Below are 12641 nucleotides of genomic sequence, written 5' to 3'. Positions count from 1 at the left end.
ATGACAGTTTCTTATATTAAACTGTCTGCACTTCACTTGCACATTTAAGAGGTATTAAAATGAATTTCGCAGCCAGTTAGCACAGCCAACAAGACACTGTGTTATTCTATCTAGTGTAAAATCTGCTGTAAAAATGAGTTATCTTTATTCTATACCTCGGGGTAAAATCCATATGCAGCTGGTTATGACTGAAGGTTCTGTGCATCATGTGCTCTGTTGCTCTGTGCAACATCCAGCCATATAACGTCAGATATGAGTAAGGAGCATATGGAGAGCATGTGCACCATATATGCAGGCTTAATGGCTCAGGAGACGGAAATAAACTATGAACAAAGGCTGAAACAAAACAGATCTGTAGAGGAACGTGCTGGAGATGATAAGAAGTAGAGGAATGGCAAGAAGAAGAAAAAATAAAAAGGGTCACACATTTCCAGAGATGGAAAGAAATCTGCACCTGCATTGTGGGGGTTTAAAATAAAAGTTAAAATGGGAACACTTACTCTCTCGGATGTTGTCAAAGGTCCACTGGTCGCTCTTGAAGAAGGGGTGGCATTTGATCTCATCCACTCCAGTGCGGCCTAGACGAACCGTCCTGCACACAGCAACAGGACCAAGACTGTGAGCAGATCCTCCTCGGCCAAAACACAAAACACACCCAGCTCCGCCCCTCCACCCACCACCATCACCAGCATATCATCCCAAAAAACACAGCCTAGCGGAGTGACCACTCGGCCCTGACCGCACTGACCACCATGGAGAGCCGCATGACCACTGGTGGACGCCGGACACGCCTGAAAACCTCCTCTGACCAGTCACAGTCGAGATAATATAGATCCAGGAGGAGAGAGGGAGGGAAGATAGCAGGATCAGAGTGCAGGAGGCAACATCAACACACCTGACTGAGTCAAGCACGACTGCTCGAGCTGCTGCTGCCTTCCCTGCAAAGACTCTAAACACACTCTTCCTCTCTTTCTCCCTCTCTCTCGCCTCGTCCCCCCTTTACTCCCTCCTTCACCGCTGGGTACAGGGCTGGAGGGGTGCGGCAGTTTAGGCTTGCCACGTGTGGGACATTCCAGACCCAGCCAAGAGGAAGAGAGGGCAGGGGCGGGGAGGAAGAGAGAGAAAAAGGAGTTTTTAAACCCCCACAAAAAAAGAAAAATCAGACATGCAACCAAAGCCAGGCTTACAACTGTGCCCGGAAAACTTCAGGAGTGCAAAGGAAGAAGTTACAGCAGAAAAATAGGAAGGATGGAGAAATGGAAAGTGGCACCAAGAAAAGGTAGAAGAAGAAATTTACAAGAAATTTGGAGAGTGATGAAAGACATTTGGGGAAGAAGGAAAGAAGTTCCAAAATCTAAAAAGAAGAAGAAGATTGCAGTGCTCACAGGAATGATTCAGCATCACAGGGTGACAGTGACAGAGCATGTGGGTTAAGTGGTGAATGCAGTCATTGGTCAGCGTTAAAGGTTTGTGCATGTGTGTGTGTGTGTGAGTGTGTGGGTGTGCTGCTGGGTAGCCGTACACACATGTGAGATTCTGTCTGTGGTGGAGAGAGTAGCGAGTGAGAAGGTAAATAAACTGTGTGAGGAAAAATGAAAGGCTGCTCTGTATTGAAGCAGAAAGGGCCTGTGTTTGAGCCCTCCAGGGGGGTGGAGTTACTAATGTAAACAGGAAGTGGTTTCATCCAGGGGGCTGGACCATGGACCAAGTACATGACCCACACCCACACACCCATTCATGTAACTTTTACCTTTAATGGCGATAATATCTTACTACAAATAATAAAAATGGCACTGCTTGTATTTCGATGGTAGCTTGGATCAGCACTACTGTATACTCAGGTTTGGAGTCGCTGATAGAATATTAGGTTTATTAACTGATTAATCTGGTAATATTCTGTTGTTGAATGTTTTAAGAAACCCCCATGAAAAGACCAAAACGAACAATGACTGAATCCTGGAGACATCTGTTGTCTGTGTAGAAAGCCTGATAAAAGCTATTCCTCTGTAACCTTAGAGCTCCATTGTTGTATAAAACCAAATGAATGAGCCACACTGTTGAACTGCCGGACATGTGCATTCACTGTAACGAACACTGGGCACTGTAGTTTATTTTGAAACGATCCCACATTCTGAAAATACTCACTTGCGCACCAAATGTGTATTAACCCTCAGGTGAAAATAGTTCCCAGAGCGTACTACTTTCTGTTCCTGTTTAAGAAACGTTTGTTAAAAACTACACCACCCAGCTGTTTTAGATAATTATCAGGCCTTTTTAAAAAAAAAAAATGAAGCTGTATATTTGTGACCTGTTTTTAAAGGTTTACATCTTCAGTAGGTACAAATGGCACATAAGCTGAGGAAAGAAAGCATCGAGGTCTTTTCATGGTAGTTGTTAAAAAATAAGAAACATATCAACATTGTACATTGCCAACCTTATCCTTTAATAACTTTCACTTTCTTGAATCGAATTATCTCCTTCACTAATGTGCTGATACGGTAGTGAATTTAACCGCGCCCCACCGAACACAAATTGGTAACTTTGTCACCTTTGCCAAATCTAATCTTTGCCACATTCCTCACACTGTTTGTTTAAGATGTTGTTCTTCTCGAATGGGAGCCTACAGCACAGTATGGATTCAGAAGTAGGTCACAAACGTACAGGAAGTTATGTTTAAGAATGATTGGACAGTTTGTGCCTTTTACAACCAGGTGGTTTTAGATATCCTTTTTTTTTTTTTTTACCAAAAGGGTTAAAAGTTGAATTATGCAGCATGAAATTGTGAAAATACTCTGAATTCTTGCTCAAGCACAAAAATAATGTGAGTGAAAAAGTGTTGATTTTTATGATTTAGAGCTCCAAGTGCAAACCTGTCAGTAAGAAAGGCACAGATCAGGGCTTTGGCTTCCGTAGACATCTCTACATCGTCTGGGAAGATGAGGGAGTTCTTGTGGTTCATGATCTTTCCATAAGTTCCAACCAAGGACTCGGCATAGAACGGAGTTTCACCTGTGAAAAAAGAGGTCTTGTACAATGATTGATTTAAGGGGAAACTGCAGGATTTTAACAGCCAGACAGCAAAAAAAAAAAAAAAAAAAGTATCTGTTGGGCTAAGTTGCTGATGATTACACTGATGACTCAACAGTTACAGCTTTATTCCAGCATCCAAGACAGGATTTTATATAATATAGGTGCAACAAAATATTCTATTAATAGATTAGTCGAAAAAAACATGGGCCAAATAAACAGTGGGTCACTTACCAACCAGCAACTCATAGATAAATACTCCTACAGACCACCAGTCACACTCCCGGCCGTAGTTACCATCGCCACCCTGAGACTGGAGCACCTCAGGGGAGATGTAGTCTGGTGTGCCCACAGCTGTGTCACAGTGCACCATGCCCGTCTGCAGACACACAAATACACAAGATATACCACAGGGGGGAAAGCAAAAAGGTGGTGGAGTTTGGGAATTAAGCAGAAAATAACAAAGAAGCCGTATGTGCACATTTCCTATGACCCATAAACAGTTAAAAGTCACTCTTTAAATGGGATGAATGTCTGACACAAAGCTATAAAACACACTGTGGTGTGTTTTTTTTGTTGTGACCTATATTTTGATGTGAACAAGTAGTAGTCGTTTGTAGTTCACTGTGACTCCTCTAAAAATCACACAAATTAAATAAAACACAAATATATATATATATATATAGTCAATTTATAGCAAAGTTCTAACTCTACTAGACGGTTCTGACCATGTTTTTTGTACAAAAGAAGGAAATGATATGACACACTGTCTGCTGGTAGATTTTCAGAGCTCAAATGTGTGAATCCACTTGTGAACCAGCTATTTCTCAAACTGCTGTGGTAAAAACAAAAGGTGGAAAAACACTTCCTGGCTCACGCCAGAGGCTGAGGCTCTGCTGCAATCTAGATTGGTTGTTTAGCACAATAACTTCTGGGGCCTTGCAAAACAACCTGATGCAACAGTGCGGCACAGGGCTTCACTTCACAGTCTGAACACTTGGTGGTGCACTAAGGCCCGGGGAAAAAAAAGGAAACTTGTCATGACAGAGAAATGTGAATGCACGCTCAATTCAAGTATCTCTTCAGGATTAAAGGGCTTAATTCCCTCTAACATAAATGGTTCCTTGGTGCTTAAAAAGACCCCCAATCTACTTCCAAGACATTTGAAACACGACCATAAATGTAACCTACCGAGTCCATCTTCATGCATGTTCCAAAGTCGGCCAGTTTGAGGTGTCCATGTTGGTCTAGCAGCATATTGTCGGGTTTAACGTCACGGTGGATGAAGCCCATGGAGTGGATGGCGTCTAGCGCCAGCACCACTTCAGCCGTGTAGAAGCGAGCCCACTTCTCTGGTATGTCATAGTTCATTGTGAGTGTGACCAGGTCGCCTCCGGGCATGAACTCCATCACCATATAGAGGTGACGGTCGTCTTGGAAAGCACAGCACAGCTAGGAGAGAGCAAACGGAGTCACTTGATGTCATTCGGAGAGTCACTGCTCTGATAGAGATTTGACGACGAGGTGAGCGTGTGTGTTTATCTAAGAATGATCTGTGTTTATCATAGAACAACAGTCAACAAATCAAGTCACAGATTATCTCCTCAAACTTGATGACAACACATGAAACATTATATTTGGTCTATGAAATTTTGTATAGTCTTGTTATGCTGTACCTTCCTTTTCCTATGACATTTATTTTTATCAAGCGTTACTGAGATATTTTTGAGGGATTACTGTAAATACTTTTGTGATTCTTCAGGCAAAATGTATTTTATTCTGATTATGTATCGAGTTCAACCATGAACTGTTCACATAATGAATGCCAGCATCATGTAACCAGCTTGGTGTCTATCAATCAATGCTAAAATCTAATGTGTGGACACTACACTGTTTTCCATATCCAATCTATATAAAATATCCTAATTTGTGATATACGATTGGGTTGTTTCTTAACTCTGTTATCCTACATGCTTTGGTTATTGTAATATATGCTAAATCTTCTCTGTAGTGAGAGGAGAATCAAATCCGTCTACAATATCACATCATCACGTGAGAATTTCACAGATTCAAACCTATACATGTGCAGACCTGAACGACCCAGGGGCTGCTGGAAAAGGCCATGATGTGCCTCTCCTCCCAGAAGAAGGCCGAGTCTGACCGCTTGATCATCTCAAATTTGTTCAGCTGCTTCATGGCGTAAACCTTCTGAGAGGCCTTGTGACGGACCTGCAGCGGAGGCGGGCGAAAGAAAAAAAAAAAAAAAAGACACGTTGGCGTACAAAGAGTGATAACTGTACAAGGACAACAAGATCAAGGCGGTAAGAATGTCACAGTGACCAAGATAACATGGGAGACACAGAGAGAGAGAGAGGCAGAGAGAGGAACCCGTAACTGTAGCACACACCCATAGAAAGACATGCCTACGCACGTTTTCAAGCAATACAGACCCCCCCTCCCTCCCTCCCCCTCCCCCTCCCCAGGCCTCACACTCCTCTCCTACACAATGAGCCCGTCCAGACTTGTTTCTACCACAAGACGCTCAGCAGAGACCAGACTCGAGCTTCCTTCAGCACAAGTCGCACACATCTGGAAAAAAGTGGACGCTTATAAGGAATTACTGCTTTCCCTTAATCCCCTTTTTAAACCCACAGTCAATTAACTTGGTCATGATGTTGAGAAAGATGCCAATTATATGTGTGATACCAAAACCAACTTGCAGAAGTTGCATAGTTTGTATTTTTGTCGATTCACAGATTGTCGCTCCCTCTAGTGGTTCACATCTGTGGTATGCTGCTGCAAGCTGCTGCATTGGTAAACATCTAGATAGGACATTCGGCTGCTCAGCTTCCATTCATATCTACTACAACTTGTTAAGTCAAAAAGTGCAAGGGAGCAATTGCACATGCATATTGGTTAACTCTTTGACGTCTCACCAGCTGCACTTCTCCATAGGCTCCTCTCCCGATCAGCTTCACCTTTTCAAAGTCTTCAAGCTTCACCTGCAGCTCTCGCAGCTGACTCACCGCCTTTTCATCTGCGAGTTAGGACACACACCACACCAAAGCAAAGCAAAGGTCAAGCTGCGACCGTGTGGCTTCACATGAAAAGTTGTGTCACTTTTATGAAACACAATCTGATGTCTGACGGAAAAGTCTCCAGTTACATTACACATGACAGTGCACAAAAAAATTTAAATAAAAAAAGGCTGGACAGAAGTCACACTTATGTAAATTTTAGTGATAGTTTGGCTTGCAAATCTGCCATGACTACACAGCAGTTTATTTGGATATCAACATTTCTCTGATAATCATACTACAGAGTTGTTATTTCAGTTGTTTGCTATCTCCTCTGTGACCATTTGCAAATGACCTCTGTATACAAAAACTGTCTCCAGCATGCAAAATGAACTGAGACACAAAAAAAAACCCCAAAAATGGTTGATTTTGATTATTTAAAAAAAAAAAAAAAAAAAAAAAGTACTACACATTTTCGTGGGCAGTCTCTTGTGCGGGGTTCCTCATGGCAGAGCTTTCCCGTTCTCTTTCCCTCAGTATAAAACAATCACCATAACAAGTTGTGGCACTTACATCGGTTCAGAAATGAGTCTATGTTCTTGTTTTTCCGCAGGGCAGGGTAGTTCAAATCATTAGCCAATGCATTCATGGAATCCTGAAAGACAAGAAAAACAAAAATAAATAAATAAATAAATCACACTTCAGAAACATAGTAAGGATGTTCCTTGAAAAAAAGATATTTCACTTACAGGTTTGGCTGATTTTTTCATTAACAAATTGAATGCCATGAGAATATAATCATGTTTCAAAGCTGAATTGAATTTTCATTTTATGTTGGGAAGGATCATTTTTCATGATACTCTCATTACTCTGTGAGGACAGCCAAGCTCGACCTTCAGCTGGGTGATAAAAAATGACAGAACAGAATGAATGGAGGATAGAAAGAAAGAAGAAGGATATTTTAGTGAACTGTGCTCTCCTAAATGAAACATGAGCAGTGGAGAAAATGAGGAAGCTAACGTGCAGCGCAGCCAAACAATGACAATAGACATAACAGGTCGTACAACAACAAAAACTAGTCACATGATGCGATTACCGCCCTCTGCCCAAACACGGGCCCACCTACACCCGCTCCAGCCAAAAAAACACACATTCCCCCTCTCTACAGCTGAACACACAGGGGCAGGGGCGGCATCGGACTAAAAAGCCGGGGCCTCAGTCGTGTCATCAGTGCTTAAATCAGCGGTGTTGGGTTTCACCAAGAACCGAAATGTCTCTGAGATCCAAACGCATGAGGCTGCCAGGGCAATCTGGCAGGTGGGGTGGGTGGAGGGTGTAGTATGACCCTCAGTTCCCCAAAAACAGGGGTCAAGTGGAGTCATTCAGTGTGTGTGTCTGTGTGTGTGTGTGTGTGTGTGTGTGTGTGTGTGTGTGTGTGTGTGTCTGTAGTGGTACAGGGGGAGGGAATTGAGCCACAGCAGTGTCTATCGGCCTGTTTGTTCGGGGACATGTGAGTGGGTGGGCAGCAGCATGTGGAACAATTCTGCACCTTTAAATAGCAGCGGTGAGGAGAGATCCCCCCCCGACCGCAGACGGGTGGAAATAGACCTGAAGGCTCAGAAGCTATTGTGGGACAAACAGCTTATGGTTCTGGATTCAGGATGAGCGCTTGAGGATCTGTGATCATTTTACACAGTGTATTTTTGTGTGCGTGTGTGTGTGTGTGTGTGTGTGTGTGTGTGTGTGTGTGCTGGATCAAGACATGGTCACTGCGCTATTTTTCCCGGGTGAACTCTGTAATATTTGATTCGTATATAAATCATGCTCTAACTTTAGCAGCCTCAACTGAAGTATGTGAAGTGTGTGTGTGAAGTGTCTGCGTGGATATGCGAATAAACTGATGATCTTCTTTTTTTTTTTTTCTTTGTCATCCACTGAGTGTACTCAACGAAAACATAGACACACCAATCCAATATTCCAGATCGGTACCGGTGTTGAGACTGAACATACTCACCAAGCTGACTGAGTATCAGCCATGACGTGACCCATCCACATTAAATACAGTTTCCTGATGTCATGATAAATATTTGTTGTTCCCACTGTAGCTCGTTCGGTCATCGTTGTCCACCGTGTCGTTTTTCATGTCACAGAAATCTCCTGGCCTCATGTTACTTTACATAACCAAGAATTACTGCCTCTCAGTTGTATACCTCCACCAACCACTCAAGTTGCACTTTACATCAATGTCCGTCCACACTCATATATGGAGTGAAGACTTTAAGGGGAATTTAATAAAAAGTTTTTAAGTTCATTTTTTGTCGAAATGGAATTTATCACATTTAGAGAAGCAAAAAAAAAAAAAAAAAAAAAACTGAGTCAGATTCCTTGTACGTCTTCACATGCTTGACCAATAAAGCTGATTCCGATGGAACCCAAACTTGTTGCCGTGACAGTAGACAACGCTTCAAATATGAATGTCGCCACAAAAAAGACGCTACGACTTCTAAAATGTGTTTGCTTCACACACATCTTCCACCCGGCAGCGCAGAAGATCTACACAATCACCACAGTTTCAAGGTGGGCGCCACAACCCACACTCCCCCTCTGTTCCTGAGTTGTGGCATTGGATAATGGTCAGAAAACGTGTTTGGTTGACCTTTGACCTTTTGAATATAAAGTGTCATCATTTTATCCTATTAGACATCTGTGTTGAATTCTGTCATAATTAGCAAGTGAAATACTTGAGTTGCAGCTAAAAACGTGTTTTTGTGAGGTCACAGTGGACTTGACCTTTGACCACCAAAATCAGTTCATATCAGATTTACAGACGCGCACATTATACTGCACCTACGTGTAATGCAACTTCTCCATTAGCTATAATTAGACTCATTTTAACTAGAGCGTACACAACGATCTACCTTACTGATTTATATACAAAAAGATATTGTGAATGTGTAACAGATGCCGCAGATGACGCAGCAGGTTTTGCATTCTTCTCTTACTGTCGTGCTTCGAGATGTTTGCTACAGGAACAATCCACAGCACCAGTGAGACAAAGGAGTTGACTGTGAACTGCCAGTGAAGGTAAAAGCCTTTAACACCTGATGTGTTACAGTTCAAGTCTCTGCGAGTTTCTCAACTCATTTATCCTGCGATTCCTACAACTATTTGCCTGGGACAGTCGGCATGTGTTATCTTGCGGCGTGAAGGCTTTAAATCTCTCGTACCCCTGATTCACCATAAGACAATTCGATCAAGTCTGATTTTCGCCTCTGGACAAATCTGAACAGGATTCTGCAGTCACAGCCGCGTTGCGTCTCCTCTCCTCTCCTCTTCGCCCTACACAACGCCACCCATCTACTCCACTGTGAGCTCATACCGTCACAGAGCACATTCAGCAACAATGAAGGTGCTCAGATTGCATCGAAATGTAAACCGTGTTCAACTCGAACAGATCCGGCCTCCGCCATTCTGAAGGGTACTGAAGAAACATGCCGTCCCTGATACAAACTAGGCCTGCCTTGAATTGTTCCTCAGATTCCTGAATTAAATTGTGCATTTCCTTTCCATTAATGCCTCTATCAATCACTGTGTTTGGATACTAACAGTAATACAGACAGAAACAACTTTACACGTACACAGAGTGAATGCGTCATCCCATCTGAGGGTTTTGGTAAGTAACATAAATAGCTTATAAAGAATATACCGACTGGCATATCCAACTCATTTGTTATGTGTTATTATTAAAAAGAGTTGTCTTAATTTGTCTGACCAGCAAGTCCTTACATTTTAGAGGCCAGAATCATCGAGTGCCAAAAGTGCTTGTGTTTTTATTTGACAAATTACTTAAATAATCAATCAATTGATCATTTATCATTAGGGCACAACACACTCCCACATGACAGTTAAATTAAATATTGAAGCCCTGACTTAAGATCATTTATTTATTTTACGCAATCATATTTATTCTAATTTATTTTGTATTTTATGCCTTGTACTTGCATTTTATCTTTTACTGTGTGTTGTAAGGTATCCTTGAGTGCCTTGAAAGGCGCCTATAAATAAAATTTATTATTATTATTATTATTATTTTTATTTTACCATTATGACCCTAAGCACACATTTTCTTTGCTTTCTTTCATTATAAATCGTACATCTTAAGGTTTTGGACTCCTGGTCAGACAAAACAAAACATCTGAAGTGATTTTCACTATTTTTTATGGGCTACATGATGATCCTTCGTTGCACAGATTAAAGAAATGCTTCAAAAATAAAACATCTTTTGTGTGAACACAACAAAAATAATTGTGGACAAACAGGAAATAGTGATGTGAGGTCGCGGTGGGGGTTATCTCCATCTCAATTCCAGGAAGTGACTACAGCTTCCTGTGCGGTAGCTCCCTGCATTAGGCAGCATGGTGACCATTGTTATCGCCACTACAGAGCTGCTTGGAACCAGATGCAGCTGACTGCTGTGATAAAACTGAAAATGATGACTGGTGAGGTTTGGACAGCGAGTGGACATGGGCTTAAACTGAACCATTTCATGGTGATTATGTTATTGTACGACATAAGTTGAGGGTTGTTCTTGTAAAGATAAGATTTTTACCTGTGACTCACCAGGTCCCAGAATAGACACATTTCCAGCAGCGGGAAACAGAACTATTTATTTATGTACCAGTATATGCACCATCCAATCTCCTTTAACTGTTAACTTGCTGACCTCAATAATGATCCCAAATGCATGCTTGGATGGGTTTGCTTTTCAGAAGGCACCAAAATAACCTGACTAACATCCACGGCTGGTGGCGTTCTGTTAATATCAACCCTGCACGAAGCAACTGAACATTTCAGTCTCCATCTGATTATTTCATCTACTGAGTAGAAGAGTGAATCAAGTCTTGGCATTTCCTCAAAGGTGTCTCTGGGTTGCCTCAAAGGTACAACGCTTACCATGCTTTAAATTGGGTGTTATCACAAGTACTGCGTTGTGGACTGATTTTCCAAGAGACGACCCACCAAGAAAGTGTTAGGTAACAAAGAAAGGTTTAAGGTCACAAAAGCTCCATATCAGCTCAAAAAGGTCTAGTTGTTGTTGGAGGTTGGGGCATAATGGCTGAACAGGGGCAATTGTGTTATCAACGTTGGCAGAGGACATTCTTGGGACAGGTCAGAGAGAGGTCATGTCAATTAGAGGCCACACCAAGAGACTCAACAGGTTAATCTCAGACAGCCATGATGGAGTGGTGAGAGTGAATGAATGAACGTTTTTTGGTCTACACCCTTCAATGACTTTTAGTTTCAGTTAAAAAATCTTTAATTTTTTTTCCTGTATTCATTACAGGCAAAGAAAGCAACACATTGAGTTAAGGTGGGGTTCCCCTCTGCTACAACCCTGATTGAAAGCCAAACTGATGAGAAACAGTCAGTTAGTTTACCTTCGTCCTCTCACTTATATAGAAAGTGATAGTCCAATCACACCTCTGATAAAAGCAATCTGTATTTTTTCCTTGTTATCCATATAAACCACTGTGTCACTGTTTACAAACTCCAGCTGTTGTTTGAGACTTGTCTCTTCAAGTTATCATGACAGAACAATTACAACGATTGTATGTAAATCATTATCTCTGACTCTGAGTCATGACACCAGACTGTAGCCTACCTGTGTCAGACCCTGAGGGAAAATGAAAACTCACCAGCAGGGTTTCCAAGTTTAGAGCCGACTGCGGGTCCCTCATTAGGGACTCCAGCTTCTTCAGCCGGCTTTCCAGCCTGCTCTCCGCCCCGAGCATGATCACAGTGCAGTGTGTTCAGGTCAAATGACATGAAAAAGCAAAAATATTAAAAACACCTGTGGACCTGGTCTACGTTTTTTTTGTCACAGGACACAGGCGGGAAGTAGACGCACTCCGCCACCGCTACTGCTTGGCTCAGCTCCTCATGTCAGCTCTTCTGTAAACTGCGGTTTAATTATTCATCCACTGCCAAAGTCCGCGGTCTCTCTCCTATCTAATTAATATGTCATCAGATAGTGAAAACCGAGCGGACTTTTCTGGAGGTGAATGAAGGCGCACCTCACTTCCAGGTGCGCCCCGTCTGCTCCCAGGTAGCTACAACAAAGTCTGAGCCGAGCACAACGTGTCCAACCTGTAGGGCAGCCTACTGTCAAGACAGATAGAACAAAACTGTACGACTTCCGGTGGAAACTACCAAACTAAAACTGTGGTTGAACTTTATGTTGGGAAACTACCGCAAAAGGAAAGCTCCTGTAACCTGTATGATAACTAATATAGAATATCTATATATAGGCCATATATATATATACATATGAAAATGATTCATAAAAATAGAAAATTATTGAAATTAATGGGACGTATCACAATAATTCATCTCTCATAATATCTAAGAAAGTTAGAGTTTTGTAAATAAATGAATAAACAATAATTCTGAAATTTTATTTTTTCAGACATGGACAAACAACAGGTGCACTTTTATTCATATATTTCTTCTGTAGAAGTAGCCTATGTAGGTAAATTCATTTAAAAAAAGATAATTAAAAAAGTGTAATTATGTAGTTTACAAACAAAAATTCAAGAA

General features: G+C 41.7%; 1 protein-coding gene across 5 annotated transcripts in view; it reads right to left on the bottom strand.

The window, feature by feature from the left end:
- LOC130160570 (rho-associated protein kinase 2-like) overlaps nucleotides 1-12162 on the bottom strand; it is a 30487-nt gene extending 18325 nt beyond the window's left edge. For all 5 annotated transcript variants that reach the window (XR_008826025.1, XR_008826024.1, XM_056363170.1 and 2 more), the window contains exons 1-8: nucleotides 11741-12162; nucleotides 6618-6699; nucleotides 5964-6064; nucleotides 5119-5256; nucleotides 4219-4479; nucleotides 3262-3406; nucleotides 2871-3009; nucleotides 501-592 (exon numbers count right to left, since the gene is read on the bottom strand). Coding sequence is in view for 3 of the 5 variants with exons in the window: in XM_056363170.1 (XP_056219145.1) it covers nucleotides 501-592; nucleotides 2871-3009; nucleotides 3262-3406; nucleotides 4219-4479; nucleotides 5119-5256; nucleotides 5964-6064; nucleotides 6618-6699; nucleotides 11741-11836 (1054 nt within the window). In the remaining 2 variants the exon portion in view is untranslated. The remainder of the gene's footprint in view (nucleotides 1-500; nucleotides 593-2870; nucleotides 3010-3261; nucleotides 3407-4218; nucleotides 4480-5118; nucleotides 5257-5963; nucleotides 6065-6617; nucleotides 6700-11740) is intronic.
- Nucleotides 12163-12641: the final 479 nt, after the last annotated feature.

Source organism: Seriola aureovittata, chromosome 19, assembly GCF_021018895.1.
Source record: "Seriola aureovittata isolate HTS-2021-v1 ecotype China chromosome 19, ASM2101889v1, whole genome shotgun sequence".
Classification (NCBI taxonomy): domain Eukaryota; kingdom Metazoa; phylum Chordata; class Actinopteri; order Carangiformes; family Carangidae; genus Seriola; species Seriola aureovittata.
The sequence above is the reverse complement of the archived record's forward strand: the minus strand, read 5'-3'. Positions and strand labels throughout refer to the sequence as shown.